Source organism: Sceloporus occidentalis, unplaced genomic scaffold (assembly GCF_023333645.1).
Source record: "Sceloporus occidentalis isolate IW3139 unplaced genomic scaffold, rSceOcc1.0.p SCAF_453, whole genome shotgun sequence".
NCBI classification, from domain to species: Eukaryota; Metazoa; Chordata; class Lepidosauria; order Squamata; family Phrynosomatidae; genus Sceloporus; species Sceloporus occidentalis.
Genome location: NW_028317433.1, coordinates 38,894 through 55,199, shown reverse-complemented (window position 1 = coordinate 55,199; position 16,306 = coordinate 38,894). Strand labels below are relative to the sequence as shown.

The 16,306-nt window shown below is 52.3% G+C and overlaps 1 protein-coding gene across 1 annotated transcript; it reads left to right on the top strand.

Annotated features, from left to right (window-relative positions):
- The first annotated feature begins 2,193 nt into the window (after positions 1 to 2,193).
- Positions 2,194 to 13,161, top strand: LOC149271884 (protein PRRC2A-like). Its single transcript, XM_089507035.1, has 31 exons — positions 2,194 to 2,305; positions 2,450 to 2,627; positions 2,823 to 2,922; positions 3,350 to 3,422; positions 3,533 to 3,676; positions 3,776 to 3,960; positions 4,059 to 4,138; positions 4,328 to 4,467; positions 4,553 to 4,637; positions 4,735 to 4,957; positions 5,106 to 5,397; positions 5,577 to 5,800; positions 5,991 to 6,300; positions 6,444 to 6,645; positions 6,797 to 8,752; positions 8,848 to 9,059; positions 9,160 to 9,260; positions 9,336 to 9,441; positions 9,638 to 9,723; positions 9,907 to 10,068; positions 10,156 to 10,278; positions 10,768 to 10,891; positions 11,061 to 11,101; positions 11,340 to 11,407; positions 11,692 to 11,920; positions 12,045 to 12,140; positions 12,295 to 12,453; positions 12,546 to 12,611; positions 12,662 to 12,666; positions 12,716 to 12,794; positions 13,036 to 13,161. Exons 1-31 carry the CDS (start codon positions 2,194 to 2,196, stop codon positions 13,159 to 13,161), a joined length of 6,087 nt encoding a protein of 2,028 aa, XP_089363161.1.
- Positions 13,162 to 16,306: the final 3,145 nt, after the last annotated feature.

The following is a 16,306-nucleotide window of genomic DNA, read 5'->3' as shown; positions in this document are numbered from 1 at the left end:
ATGTGATTAATGTATATAGTTTTTTGCGCTTTGTGTATATGTATGTATATATATATATATATATAGGATCGTGCGCCGTGTTTGGTTATTTCTAGCGAGCGGCCAGGTAATCGATACGCGTGGGAGCGTGACCCGTTATATATAATGTATATAATATATCCCAATGATACGTGTTATTGATCGCGTGTCCGTAACGCCCGTCACATGGATGTTCAGCCATTAGAAGGGATCGGGCTGTTGGCTGCGATACTTGTTGTGATTGTGAGTCTTAATGATACGATTTTGTTATTTTTTTTAAAAAAATCTGTTTATGGAATTTCCACGCTTTATATTTTTGTTACAAATGATAGTAATCTTAGTTAATTTTTTTAAAGCTTTTTATATTTTATTATTATTTTTTTTTTCTGTGGACGTAAATAATAAATATTTTCTATTTATTTTGTGATGTAGCCGGTTTGTTGTATGGAACGGATATCGGCATTGAGTATTTTTTTTTTTTTTTTGATGCTATATTAAATTCTGTATATATGTGTGTATTTATGTGTGTTATATATATATATATATATATATATATATATAAAATATCTATAGGGTGTGATTAAGTAATCTGGCACTTTAATGTCTGTCGTATGAATGTTTCGTTGTCCCAAAGATATATTTTATTGATGTTTTAAATGGTAACTGTATACTTGTGTGTGTATATTATGTATATATAATGTATACATGCGGTTATCCGTGGTTTCAGTATCTGATTGATATTACCATAGTAACCATCCGGAGACAGACATCTTGCTTTGGAATTCTCCAGTATGATGGCTTTATTAATAATCTCGTTGGTTATTATTTTTTCCCGTTTACTGGATAAACAGCACATGACTAGTAGTGTATAAAATAACAATGTACAGAAACCAGGGGTAAGAAGGGCCCGGTCACAGGAGCTGACAATCTACAGGAATATACGCAGTTGCTGGCCGTGTTTCAGAGGGTTCGGCGGTTAGCGGGCCGCCCTTAGATGACCTGCTGAGTACAGATGGAGGCACTATTGGCGGTAGCGTTGTAGAGAATTTGTGTCTCTGGTGCGTACTCCATAGGGGGCCGTCGGGTCACAAGATGTGATGTCACAGCCTGACGGCGAGAACCTGACGAGAGCGTCGGATCAGCTGACAGCGGTCCATGTTTCAGCTTTCCGTACCTATATCCTTAAGCAGATGGTTTCTCTGTGCGATGCTCTGCGGGGCCGCTGTACCTGGGCTGGCTTCTGCATGAGGATTGAATGTGAATGAGGGGGCGAATCCCCCGGGGCAGGAAGCCGCGGCCCCCGAATTCCCTGCATGTACTTTCTGTATGTATTACACGGTACGGTCCCCTGTACGTTCTATTCAGTGTATGGATACCTATATGTTTAATGACGGGGGCTTGTAGCCCCCGCCGCTCCTGCATAGATGCCCCTTGTGAGAATCCTCAATTTGCCGCTGAGCCAAGGAACGCCGGAGAACGCAAGCCACTGGGCCCCGTACTACGGCCCGTTTATCTACATCCGCCAAGCCGATAATACAATAGGGATGCACATCTCCGGTCCTCAAGGGCCACAAACCGTTTCATGGGGTTTTTTTTTTTATTGGTTTTGGACAGAAAGACTGTCTGTAACTGCTCACAACGTGTACGTTCACACGCAGCGGCTGTCCTAGAGGTGGTATCCCTAGGAGGTAGTGGTTCACCAACCCTCCCGTGCTTCCGAGCTGGTAGACACACGAGCCGTCGGTTTCCATGGCAGATGGTCGGATTCTGGCACGTTATCTGGAGTCGGGTTTGGCCAGGTGGCGCTGCACAGTACAGACTACTCATTCACAGATATTCAGGGCTAGTGTTTCCCAGATCAGCAGTCCGTGAACGCACATTTGGCGCCATACGGGTTCGGGGGAGTAGATGCCCACCGGCAGCGATGGCCCCAGAGACACGGGCATTATCACTGCCCATAAGTGTATGCCTGCGCGCCGATTACTCGCCAAATTATGTGAGTAGGTGATCTTATATGTCTTACCGCGATATCGAGTTCCTTCGTGGCTTTCTGCGTCTCGCCCCGTCTTGACGCACAACCCCCCCCAGCCCCCCCCCCCTCCTCTCGCCCTTAATGTTATCTTTATGACTTCTCCCTTCTTTGTCGTAGTCCATACTCGATGAGCCTCCCCCGCGATGTCAGAGCGGCCGGGGCAGACTGCAAAAGGGAAGGATGGCAAGAAGTACTCGTCCCTCAACCTGTTTGATACTTACAAGGGCAAGTCCTTAGAGGTGCAGAAACCAGCAGGTGAGCATGCGCCGCCCTCCGTGCGGGAGTCACAGCGTCGCGACCGGGAGACTGCTGTGCGCGTTGCGTTGGGTGCGGGGGAGAGCGAAGCCGTTGTGTTTCTCTCTGAATCTTTGCATGACCGGTGTGTCCCTCTCTTCCCAGTCGCCCCCCGCCATGGCCTACAAAGTCTCGGTAAAGTTGCCATTGCCCGGCGTATGCCCCCCCCTGCCAACCTCCCGAGTCTGAAAGCGGAAAACAAAGGGAATGACCCCAACGTCTCAATAGTCCCCAAAGACGGATCAGGATGGGCAAGCAAGCAGGACACGCCAGAGCCAAAGAGGTAATGTGAGCACCGCGAGTGCAACGGCCCGGCGCTTGCTAATAGAACGGATGAGGGTGATGTGAGTGAGAAGGCTGGTGTTTGATCTTAGCAGGGCTGGTATTACGCGAAGGCTTTATTTTCCTCCTGCTGCTGCGTTGACTCTGTGATATATATAATATAATATATATAATATAATGTCTTCTTGTCTCTCAGTACCGATGTCTCTCCAGCAGCGCAGCCGGAGTCGCAGCCACCGCCGGCTACACAGATGCCTGCATCAAGCCAGCCGAAGCGGCCCCCAGTTACACAAGAGGTGACGCATTCCCCTGTGCAGGGGGGTCTCTCACCAAATCTGCTTTGCTTTTAGGGTCTCGCTTGGCACGTTTGTTCAGTAGAAACATAGAATGTTCCGGCAGATCGTTCCCATTCGGCCCCTCCATACGGCCCGTTTTTTCCTGCTGTCGTTGGTCTCGTCTTAGATTCAGGGGCCATATGTCTACCCCGCGCATGTTTCAGTTCATTCACTGTTCTAGAGACTGTACACAAATAAGGAAGTGCCATTAAGAAGCCCAACTATTTAAGCGCTGGCCCCAGACCTTTACCTTTTAAAAGTCCCGGCTACTGCCTGCTTGTCGTTGGACGATGAAGGAGACTCATTATTTATATTTAACTGGAAAATGTAGGATTTTGGTTCCGTCGCACGTCCTCCATAACATGATGGTGACTTTGGTTTCTTTCAGCCCCCCCCTCCGGCCGCCGCCGCGGTAAAGACCTGGGCACAGGCCAGCGTCGCGCATGGAGCGCAAGGAGATGGTGAGCGAGCGGCTGTCTCTTGCCTTCTCCGCCCGAGTAGTTTGAAGTAGTAGATACATGAATGAGCAGTTCGGTGTCTGTCCCGCTAACGTTTAATCTCCTCCTATCAGGTGGAAAGGCATCAAACCGACCGTCGCCATTCTCTCGCGAGGAATTTCCAACCCTGCAGGCAGCTGGGGACCAGGACAAGAGTGGGCACAACCCGGCCGCCTCCGCTGTGTCGTATGGGCCCGGACCAAGCCTCCGCCCCCAGAGTGAGTCCCTATACGTGGTGTGAGACCGTATGTAACATCAGGCGCTGCTATTGGCTGATGTTGGCTAAGCTGACGTTCTCTTTATCTTCCTACCGTTAGATGTGACAAGCTGGAGGGACGGGGGTGGCAGGGGTGGGCTTGCTCCAGGCTCCCTGGATGGCGAAAACCGCGATTCTTCCTCCGACGCAGCGCACCCACCCAGCTGCGAGCCACCCCCCCGCCCAGGGGTGCCTAACCCCGCACCCCAACAGTTCCCTCCATACCGGGGGATGATGGCACCATTTGTGAGTACCTTCGACCTTCACGCGGTCTCATCCGTTATTTTGTCCCCTCTATTTTCTGTTCATTTTATCTACTTTTCTCCTCTTTTCCTATTTTGCAGATGTATCCCCCATACTTGCCATTCCCTCCTCCATATGGGCCGCAGGGGGCCTTCCGCTTTCATGGACCGGACGCTTCCAGGTGAGGCTAATGACATCATCATGTTATGGCATCGTAATTACCAGATTATTTGGGTTCTTTACAAACGTAATGTTTGTTAAACTAAATGTGTTAATGGTGACGCTTAGTGCGTTCTTTGGAGAATGTAATTCTGTTTTGGTTGATGCGGGGCTGTAGGTCCGGCTTTAATGTTACGCTTATTGTCTGTAGGTTCCCGCGGTTGGCACCACCTTGTGGCCCTCAAACTGCCCCCAGGATGACTGAGCCTGTGAGTCGCCCGTCCATCTTAAAGCATGACGACCTGAAGGAATTCGATGAGCTTGACCAGGAGGCGGATGATGGTTGGGCTGGTGAGACGGCTTTATTCTTGTGGTGGCTTTTTCCGCCCCTCCTCGCTTCCATCTTTAACGGTGTAATTGGCTTTTGTCGCTTAAGGGGCGCACGAGGAGGTAGATTACACGGAGAAGCTGAAATTCAGCGATGACGAGGACGGGAAAGACACAGACACCGAAGAAAAGAGGTTTGGCCCTTTGATCAGTACCTGGCGTAATTCCCTTTCATACCTTTCTCTCCTCTCTCTCTCTGGTTATTCACGTACCGTTCTGTTCCGTCCTCAGAGACACCGCGGTCTCTAACAACGAACAACCGCCTGCCGCTCCACCGCAGAAGTCGGAGCCGTCGGACGCCAGGAAGGGATCGCCGACAGAAGACAAGCCTCTTCCCAAGGTAGCCTGGGTCGATGCGCCCCGATCTCCAGAACCCGTACCGGCGCCCGGCTCCATAGCACCACCTCCTCAGAGGGCTCCGTCTTCCCATCGTGCCGCGCAGCCTGAACATAAGGTCAGCGTCTCTCTATTTGGGGAATACATAGTAAAGCGATGGTTAGGCGCGGATTGATAGTGAGACGAAAGCTAGAAATGGGTGTGAAATAGAGAAAAAAGAACTTGTCCTCCTGGGGGGCACCAATCATAATCTGGTTTTCTTCCAGGAGAAGCCGGCAGCGCCCCCGGTGGTGGCGCCGGTGGAAGACGACGACGAGGCATGGCGCCAGCGCCGGAAGCAGTCCTCCTCGGAAATCTCGCAGGCGGTAGAACGCGCGAGGAGGAGGAGAGAGGAGGAAGAGCGCCGGATGGAAGAGGAGCGCCGCGCCGCTTGCGCAGAGAAGCTCAAGCGTCTTGATATGAAGCACCGCGCCACTGCAGAGGAGCCCGAGCCGCCTGCCGGCGTGACCAACACTATTAACAACGAAGAGGCAGAGCCCAGAAGCCAGACGCCTGCTGGTACGGAGCTCGATGTGTACAGGGAATGAACTTAAATAGATGACAAAAAGTAATTTTATGTGCGGATGCCACGGAAAGTGTGTTTCTTTTTTGTTTTGTGTTTTGGTGCCAATAGATTCTAAATATCTAATTATCTGCTTTTCTTAATGCCGTTACCCTCTGTCTTTCTCATCCTGTAGTCATAGAAGCCCCTGTTGCTGTTGTAGCTGCACCCCAGCCTATTGTCGCCCCACCGTCACCTGAAGCACCTCCGTTGAAGGCAGAGCCATCTCCCCCTCCACGGCCTGATGTCAAGCAGGAGCCAGCACCACCTGCGAGCCGCCCTCTCCCCGCGGGACCTTCCCAGGTGGGATACAGCAAGTTCCAGAAGAGCCTGCCGCCCCGCTTCCAGCGCCAGCAGCAGGTACGATGTGGGCTGATGACGTTTAAAGTGCTATTTAGTGAGCCGCTGGGCGCCGAGGATAACGATGTCCTGAAAGAAATCCTTTTATGAAGTTTTTGGAAAGATACACCGTATATTATCAGTTATAAAGGGCCAAGCCTTCTGTGAGCTGGGAATGTAATGCTGAATGCAGGGTTTACTCCTCGTGTAGGAGCAGCTGATGAAGCAGTGGCAGCAGAGCAGAGAACCCACTCCGCCGTCGCCCGCCGGACCCGGTCCCGCTTCCCAGACTCCGCAAGCAGCACCTCCGCAGGCTGCCCCGAAAGCCATGTACGGCGGCGGCTCCCTGGGGAGGACAACGCCTGTACCAACACCGCAGCCGCCGCAACCCGCTCCTCTTCCACCCCCTCACGTGAGCTATGACCCTCGCTGGGTTATGATGCCACCGTTTATCGACCCACGTATTATGCAGGGGAGGCCTTTGGACTACTACCCCCAGGCTGCAGGGGTGCATCCTACCGGTGAGCGTTGGGGTCGAGTGATACAGGCGTGTGTGTGTGTGTGTGTATGGGGCGTATGGAGAAATACATTGGGTTGGAGATGGACTGTCTTTCGTAATAGAAACTACAGCAATGTTTTGGGGATTTTTGTGTGTTTTTGGTAGGACTGATATCCCGGCAGCGTTCTGACAGCGGCGGCTCAGGGTCAGACGGTTACGATCGTCACCCATCAATGATAAGGGAGCGAGGAACCCCACCGACAGACCCCAAGCTCATGTGGGGTGGGGAGATGTATAACCCTACCGAGGCACGGCCGCTCACGTCTCCACTACTCCCTAATCCAGAGGAGGAGAAAAGGGACATGAGGTAAGACTGATCTGTCCACGTGGGTTGGTGTTTCCTCTTTGCTGTGGGTGGCCAGGTGCCCAAAACGTTGTGTGGCAGATTACTTTCTGTCCTCCAACTGGACGTTGGCCATTTTTAAAGACAACATTTTTGTTTTCATCTTTCCTTTCAGGAGTGAAACTCCCCCCGTTCGCGCTCTCCCTCCGCAGCAGCCGCAGGCTCCGACGTATCTGGGTAACTTTGCTTCCTACGCGGAGAATTCTGTCGCTGCGCCCCAACAGCCCATTGTTGGGCATCGCTATCCTCTGGATGAGCAGCGCGGGTGGCATCAGCAGCCACAACAGCCCCCGCCGGCACCCGAGCAGAGACACGCCGAGGTGACCCCATCTCAGACTTCTCCAACCCCCACTCCCACCCATCAGGCTCGCCGAGGGGCGGAAGAACCAGTCATACTCCGAAGAGAGGTTTCTGCCGCTTCTGCTCCCCAACCCGAGGCTCCTTCCAAAGCAGAGGTTAGCAGCGTGCGGCATAAGGAAGAAAAGAAGGAAAATGCCAGAGAGGAACCGGCGTCCGAGAGGCAAGTCGGAAGGCCTGATAGGCAAGCTGGCAGGTCTGAGTACCATAGGCCACCACCTCGTCGTGAGTCCAAGACCGAAACGCGCTGGGGTCCCAGGCCTGGAGGGGGTAGGAAGCAGCAGGAGGAGGCAGCGCATGTTGGAGGTGCCCCATCTCAGGCTCCTACCCAGCGCAGAGCCGGTCCCATTAAAAGGGCAGTAAAAAGAGAAGAGACTGCCGTCCGAGATCATCACGAGGGGAAAGCAAGCCAAGCGCCGCTAGCAGCTTCAGAGCCGCAGAAGCCTAGGCAAACAAGCCAGCCTAACCGGGAGGGAGAACCCGCGGCCGCATCTCCATCGCGGAGGAGGAAAGAAACTGCAGCGATGGCTCCGGCCCGCGGCTCTGCAGCGATGGCTTCCACATCTCGAGGACGTGGTCGAGGGGAGTACTTTGCCAGAGGACGAGGATTCCGCGGGGCGTACAACGGACGAGGACGCGGCGGAAGAGGCAGAAGCCGGGAATTTCGTGGTGGCTATCGGAGAGAGAGCCCTTTTTACAGAGAGGAAGTCGACGCCGAGGGCAAGCCAATAAGCGGACCGGGTGGCCGGGAACGCAACGCTAGCGAAACCCGCAGCGAGGGCTCAGAGTACGAAGAGGTGCCCAAAAGGAGGAGGCAGCGCGGCTCTGAGACGGGAAGCGAGACGGAACCCGCCGTGTCCGAAAAAGAGGCTGGCAAAGCGGGACTGCCGCAGCAACAAGGTGAAGTGCCGGCTTCCGGCAATCAGCGCCACCCAGAAAAAGGCAGAGATTCAGCGAGAGGACGCACATTTACCCCTAGGGGGGTGCCGTCCAGGAGGGGCCGAGGTGGTGCAGCCGCAGTATCTATGCCATGGTGTTCAAACCCTAAACAGTCCTCGCAGTCTCCGCTTCCTCCTGCCCAGCAACCTCCGCAGCACAAACCGAAGAGCGAGAAAATGCTGCCGGTGCCTGGAGAAGAGCGCGCCCTGATGCCGCCTCCACCACCCAGGAGAAGACGCCACCACGGTAGAGCCCAGCAGCAGGACAAACCCCCTCGCTTCCGGAGACTCAAGCAAGAGAGGGAAAACGCTGCTCGGGCCGGGAACGGAGGAGGACAACAGCCCCCGGCAACACAGCAGCTACAACCGACCGCCGCGCAGGAGCAGCAGCAGCGGCCGCTTCCCAACGACGAGGACCGGGCAACTGCTCCTCGCCGAGTACACAAGTCTCCCGAACCCTGCAATGCCAATTCCGACCAGGCCAACGAAGAATGGGAAACTGCCTCGGAGAGCAGCGACTTCACGGAGAAGAAGGAGAGAGGAGAAATACCGATTCAGAACGGAGGCGGCGGCGGCGTCACCGTGACCATTCCGGGAGGAGGACGGGAGCAGAGAAAAGACTTGTCTAAGAGGAGCTTCACCAGCCAGAGGCCGGTAATGGAGCGGCAGAACCGGCGTCCCATGCACCCTGCGGGTCAGAGATCAGGGCGAGGAGGAGGAGGTGGCGGCGGTAGAGGGGGAGAGAAACGAGCGTGGCCCTCTCCCAGAAATCGGGGGTGAGTGTGTTTTGCCGCATTTTTTTGTTTTCGAGTTTTTTTTGCACCCGTGTATAACTCTGTTACAGGATGCTTATTGTTTCTTTCTCTTGAAGGGGTAGGACAAACGAGGACCGACCACCGTCCTCGGTTCCCCTCCACCACCCACCCCCCAGCACCAGTGCCGTCTACCGCGTGGACCGTGTGATTCATAGCGACCCTGCGGGTATACAGCAGGCACTCAGTGAACTTGGCCAGAGACACGGCAAGCCGCTTCCTGCCAACCGTAGCATGGATCCCTCCACGGAGCTCCGCCAACCAAGGCCAGGTGAGAAGTCACGTGAATCCCGATAGTGGAAGGTATACTTCGTGGTGTTTTAAGGAGTCTGGCTGGTGCCGTGGCTTTTATCTTTTGGTCTTTGTTTCAGACTCTCTCCTGAGTAACACTGACCTGGTGAACGAAACGTTTGCTGTCCCTTTACCAAAACGCAACATGCGCCCTCGGAGGGGCCGAGAGAACGCTCCGGAGGTGAGGAACTGGTTGTTGGGTGAGTGGCGGTGGCCCAGCTGAAGCTTTGTATCTCATTCTAAAATCTTCTTCTAGAATGTGCATTTTACCAGAGGGTCCGGAAGGGCATGGCGAGATCCGGTCACACGCAACCACCAACCGGTAGCGCTTACACCACGTGTCTGGACACGGGGACAGACCAGTAAGTGAACTGGGGGCAGAGTATAATGGGGAGGCACAGGCTTGGGCTCATAATCCCAGGGTTCCAGGTTTATGTTTTTTCCATAGCGTTTAATAATTTACATTATTCTGTCACATTCTAGCTGCTATTTAGTTGCTTTACATCTGATGTTTGTGTTCTCTCGCCTCTCCTTTGCCATCTTGTTTTCTCTCTGCAGGCGACCGAGCCAAGCTTTGTCCGTCTTATCCCATGGAATCCTGGATGGAGCCTCTGAACACGTATGAAGATCCCATAAACACGGAGGTAAAGGAGTGTCCTGCGCTGTGGGATGGTAGTGCTGCCCGTGTCTGTGGCCTGCATGGTTTATTATAACAGGAGGGCTGGCTGCGTGTTATGTGTAGTGATTTGTGATGTCTGGAGGTTTGTTGGGGGGCTGAGGGGAATCGCCAGCTCTAAATCCCCACCTTGGTGTCCCTCGCCCTGCAGATGAGTCAGTCGGACAGCGGAGTCGACCTAAGCAGCGATTCCCAGCTGTCCTCCAGCAGCTGCAGCCAGCGTAGCTCCCCCGACGGGGGGATGAAACCTGACGGGGGCAAAAGACCAGGTGGAGGGATACCCGCCGGACAGTCGCAGCAAGGACGCCCACCGGTAACTTGCTTAATCGTTGGCGCTCCCAATTCCCACTCCCATCCCCTGATCCCGGACCTGCGTCTCTCATGTTCTCAATCTTCCCAGGTGGTGGGTCTCCCCCCTGACCCAATTGGAACTGAGCGTGCCCAGAAGCCTCCACCAGACGGCCCTCGCCGACCCGGGACCCCATCCTGCGTGCCGTCTGCCTCGCGCTCCCCGGGCCCCCAGGTGAGTAACTTTCTTATCTCGGCTCGTCTCTTTATTCTGGCGTCTTCCGCTTTGGCTTCCCTGTGGCCTGTTTTTTAGGAGCCCCGTCATCCTACCGATGGCACAAATCATGGCAGAGACTCCCAAGGCAGCGCTAGCCCGCAAGTGGTAAGAGCGGCTGTACATTTCACCGATCACTCGTGCCCACAGCTTTCTCTTACCCTCTTTCTTCCCCCTTTTAATCCTATTTTCCTCATTCCTTCCTTATTTTCTTGTAGGTGTCATGCCCCTTCATTCTTGCTTATTGTTTATTTGCGCATGTATTGATTACCTGCTTCATTCACCTTGTGCAGTTGGGAAATCTCTTCCCTGCGGTCCTCCGATGTTGTCCTTTATTCGCTCCTCGATGAAGGGCGGTGTTTTGATCTCTACTTTGGGAAGGTGGACTGGAAGATGTTCGCATTTGGTGATATGTCAGGAATAATCCAGTTTTAAAATGACTTTTTTTAGGCAGCCTCCGCTCCTCGGACCTGGGACATTCCTCCTCAGTCAGCGACGGCAGAGCCTCCGGCGGATCGCAGACAGCTCTCCCTCTCGCCGGCTCTCCCAGAGGGACCCCGGCCTTCCCAGCAAGGTACGGCTAATGCCGTTTGGGATGAGTAGCCGAACTCCATACAGTAATGTGATTCCGCGAGGCTGTCTGTGACTCGATTCCGCTATAGGTTTGGAAGAAGATCGGACGTCGGGCTGTAATAACCGCTCCTAGCCGTGTGGGTTTAACCGTTTGTATTCCTCTTTTCCAGATGACCGGAATCAGAGACTCTATTCTAACCAGTACTATCAGGTATGAGACCATCTTATTATTATCATATCGCGCCAACAGTATATATACTGACAGACTAAGACGATACGTCGGGTAGAGAGGGCCCGGCTCGCAAGCTTATAATAGCGAGGGCGCTTGTGCTGGGATATCGGCACAGAACATGTCCTTCCGGCGGCTGCTGCTGCGATAAGAGACAGAAGTCCTGTTACACGCATGCGATGTTCCCCTAAGGCGGCTGAATAACGCTCCTCCGTTTCAGGTGGACATCCACGTGACCAACGCGGGCAGCGGGTACCGACCCGGGACACCCTCCCTGCAGCCCTTCAGGTAAGTCCTCCCCACCTGTTCTTTTACTGATGTCCCAAACACTGTCTGGGGTTGATTCACTAGAATGAGATAAATGGATTATGATGACAAACACTCCAGGGTTCCTTCCATCCTCGGACCTCAAGTCTCCCCCGAGCGGTCCGCTCTAGGACTGTAACCGCTTCTTCTGTACTTTTGGTTTCATGTAATTTGTTCCTTGTTAAAAGTCGTGTTCGCCTGTAACCCCTCCGTCCAGCTCCATTTGGTTCTCCTTTGCGTTGCCCTCACTTTGTCTCTGCCGGTAGGTCGCAGCCTCTGTATCTACACGCCGCTCCGTCGCCCGGCTCGTCGCCCGCTCTGCTCCCAGGCTCCGCTCTCCTCTCTGGCATCGCCATGAAAGGCCAGTATGTGGAGTTCTCGGACCTGGCCAAAGTGCCTGCAGGGAGCCTCCTCTACCAGGCGCCTGCCTTCCTCTACAGCGGCCCTTACTGTCCAGCCCAGGTTAGCACCGACCAGCCGCAGCAGCTGATGCGGGTGGGGAACGGTTTGTCCCGTCTCAGGACGCGCGACTCCGAGGGGCACCGATGTGTTTGATGTGTTTCTGGTTGAATGAATGTAGATCATCTCTTACCTTTTTATTTTTTTGTTACTCTCTTAGGTCAGACAGGACATGGCTTCGCCATCCGACTACTACTCTCCTCCCCTTCATCACACGGGACAAAGCGGATTCCTACCCCCTGCTCCAGGCCAGCAGGTACTTCCCATGGGATGCTTCGCCATCTTTGTGCCCGTATCCTATCGTCCAGTGTGAGTGTGCGTGTGTTGGCTGTCAATGATGAGTGCGCATGGGCTGGCCGGCCGGCCGCGACTAGACGGGGATACTTGGATAATTTTGCTCTTCCTTTAAGGTTCTGCTTTCGATGGTGGACTCCACGCTCCCGATGGTGGGATTTGGCTCCCTGCCTTCTGCACCTCAGCAGCCTCCCCTCGTTCCCATGGGACAAACCATGCAGGCCCTTCACCAGGTTTCTGCTGCCGGTCGGAGCCACTCGCATATAAGAAACGAGGTAGGGATCGGAGTATTCCGGTGATTTAATCAAACAGAAGAAAGACAATGTAAACGGTTAATTGTAAGAGTTCAGTTTTTTTTGTCTTTCAGTATCAGACAAATGCAGCAGATCTAAAGCAACCAGCTGATCATAGAAGGACCGTAGGTGGACCTTGCGTCCCACCACCAGGAGGAAGGTAAATGGAGAGCACCTGACTGCGTCCGAGCCGTGGTGCTTAGCGCTCTTTCGGTATAGTAATGGTTGTGGCATCTGATCCGAGTGTTTCCTTTTTTAGGGCAAAATCTTCAAATTCAAACTATGGATTGGTCAGGAATCAACGCTTTGAGGTCTATCAGCAGGTGAGTCTCATTCTAGGTCTCCAGTGCCAGCCTTCTCTACCTGAACGGGAACGTCATTTAGCAGATCCTACGTATACTGTTCTATATACGTAATAAACGTATGGAATGGCTTTCTTCCACCAGTAATAAGACACGTAAACCGGAGAGAGAAGCCATTTAATCTCCTGTTGATGGCCAGTGGGCTTTGAGCCACTGGGCAACTGTCGCTTTCTGTTGTGAACGTTCTCGTCTTGGTCCACAGGCCCTCCCTCCTGATGCTTCACGTTGGACATCCAGATCTTGGGACAGACCCCTGAGCCGGGACGCCGAGACCCTCAATGACAGGGATCCGCAGAGTGGGACAGCCCCTGCTCCTCGGGACCCCTGATGCGCCTGGCCGCCTCGCCTCGAAAAATGTCTCTGCCCCATCCAACTCCAAAACAAATGTCATTGACAAAAAGTATGGGGGTTCCGGGAGACGCCGGGTCTGCTTAAAACGAACAGGGATTAAATATTCTGACGGCCCCCGTCTGTGTCGACTTCTTTTCTTTTCTCTTTCCCCGTCCTTTCTTCAGTGCTTTACTGCACCCCCCCCCTTTTTTCTGGCTAAATAAAGAGTATTTGTCCCATATGTTCTGTTTATCTAAAAGGAAATTAAAACAAAGTATTACATAATGCTAGATGGATCTGTCTATATTTGTGTGTATAATATATGTAATTATATTATATGCACAGAACGCTACCCACGTGTCTATCTGGAAGGATATATATATAAATATATATATATATACACGCGCTATGAATACATACTGTCAGTCATGAATCCGGTATGAACATTCGAATATTAAAGAACGCTTGTATCAAAAAGGTTTTTGAAAAATGTATACTTTTGTTTTTCTTTAAGATTCCATGAATTATGAGATTTATTTAAACTTTCTCTGAATTAACACTCGTGTCTTTGTTAATTTCTTTTGCCCGGGTTGGTGTAAGCGGTGGGGTCCGACCTCTGGTTCGCAATATGATCGTAGAAAAGTCTTTTTTTATTGTTTGTCAGCTTTTCTCTACTGACTGGGGGGCAAGAGACCTTTTTATAACGCCGACGACGTTTATAAGAAGCTTATAATAATTTCATTATATATATTCTGCCGCAATGAGCGGCTGATTTACATATTGCTGGCACCAGCTATCAGAGTCCTCATTAGCCGCTGAACGTGCCCGTCAGGCCCGTGGGCTGCCGGTAATAGTTGTAGCCAACGCAGATGTAGCGACGCCGCCGGTGCAGTCGGGATTCCGCAGGCTTCAGACATTTACGGAGTTAGAGATGAGATGGTTTACGTTAAGATAACATTTCCGGCAGCCTCGATGCAGCTGGGTGAGTGACCGTATACCATGGCGATGTAACCTCGCGGCTGGTCGTATATCATCATATATGTGAGGAAACGGATCGTATGAAAGGAAGTTTGATGACGCTGTCCCTATTTTTTTAAACTTACGTTTTCTGGTGTTGTCCGGGTCAGCTGTAGCTCTGGAGCAAAACTCCAGAGGGGGTCCTTTTGTGTTGTATGTATGTGTCCTCACACTCACTCACACATACACGCTCACTCACACTCAGCATTAGCAAGCTGTTGGCTGCTCAGGGTTCCTGCATTTCCCTTTGACGATCCTGGTGCTTTTTATTTAAATCCGCCTGAGATTGGGAAACTCCAGAGATCGGGGTCCCCTGGAATCACACGAAGCTTGGGGAACCATCCCCCGAAAAACGAAAGCGATTACCGGGAATGCAAGGCTGGCAGAGATTCTTTACGTTTGTCATTGAAGTGGTGCTGATTCAGATGAACGCATATGCACGTGTTCATACATACATGTGTATGATGGATAGTCACAGCTGCATGTATATGTGTGTGTGTGTGTGTGTATATATATATATATATATATATATAGCTATCCTCTGATTGCGATAAGAAGATCCCGGCTCCGGCCTGCAGAGTATCTTTTCCTTTAGCGGCTGGCTGGGCGCTCCTGACCCGAGCGGCTTCGTACGCTGATCCCGTCACACGACACGAGATAGGAAGCTTTTATCACTGCTCATCCACCCCCAACGGATCCGCGTCTCTGCGAATACCCCTCCAGGCATAACTACCGAATGCCATCGGTGCGGTATAGACTACAGCATAAATTACACAGCAGGCGGGGACCCCGGTGCAAACGCCCCCCTTACCAATCCGCCCCTGAAAGGGCAAGAGAGACGTTCAGAGAATCGTAGAATCCCGCTACGGCTGTCGTGAGGCTCTGAGACACCGTCCTCCTCCTCGAACCCGAGTAAAGGATTTTTCTTGATGAGCAGCACTCAGTAACCCCCAACGAACCGAGTGACCGTCTGATCCGCAAGCCTTGGATCCTACGGCTGACCGGATACTTCATACAATCTCCATTAATGCTTCTCTACGTCCCGCGGCCGGGTCCAGAAAACCTCGTCAATAAATACATCGCCAATACAACTACGTCACTAGAAACACGAAGAGAGCCCACCTCGCTTCTCTCAGAGACCTCGTGGACAGAGAGCAAACACGGCTGCCGCCAGCCCCACCTGTCACTCGTTGCCCCCCAGATCAATCGTTCATTAATAGAAAGAGACGGCCCAACAAAGAACATCTTCGCCAGACGCTCCAAACCATAGATCGCCCCCCAGCAAAGCGCTTTTGTGGTTAATGGCGTATGAGGCAGATGTCACTTTTTCTTACCCGTTTTAAAACATCACGTTTTAACGATAACGGCAAAGAGCGAGACGGACGATGCGGAAAAGAAAGGGCGTTTCAGATACATTTTAACAGAGAGCGAGACCGGCTAACGGTACCAGCAGCCATTTGTCTCCGTTGGGACCGGCTAATCTACCGACCGGCTCACGTTACCAGCAACCACATCTCTTCCTCGTGACCGGCTAATCTACCGACCGGCTCACGTTACCAGCAGCCGTTTGTCTCTGTTGGGACCGGTTAGCCCGTCACTAGAGGTGAATTTTATGCACATTTATTGCGGCTTTCAAACTAAAACGCCTTATAAATGCCTTTATTTCTACAATCCTTACGAAATTGTATGATTTCTACCTTTCTACCTTTAAAGAAGATACATTTCAGAACTACTCCTACGGGCAGTGACCCACCCTCCGCGGTGCACCCGGGGGCCGGGAAGCCATTTCTACGCTTAACATTCATGAAAAAAGAAATTTATTTTTTTAAATCTTAATTTTAGTCCCTTTAGTGTAATAATGAAGCGCACGCGGCTCTTTTAAAACTTTTTATTAGGGGGGGTTCACAGACAGAGACCTGCGTGTGCGTTGCTGCTGCGGGAACGGGGAAGAGGTGCGTCTTCATCACGACATAATCCGACGGGAAGAAAAAGGGACGTTTCATAAAATCTCCGCGTACGCCGCCGGGCACGTGATTGAGGGGTACACACAGCGCGGTTCGAGGGGGTCAGATGTATAATTTAGGGCTGCATTCTTACTGTCTGAGGATTTCTGTACACAGTCACGC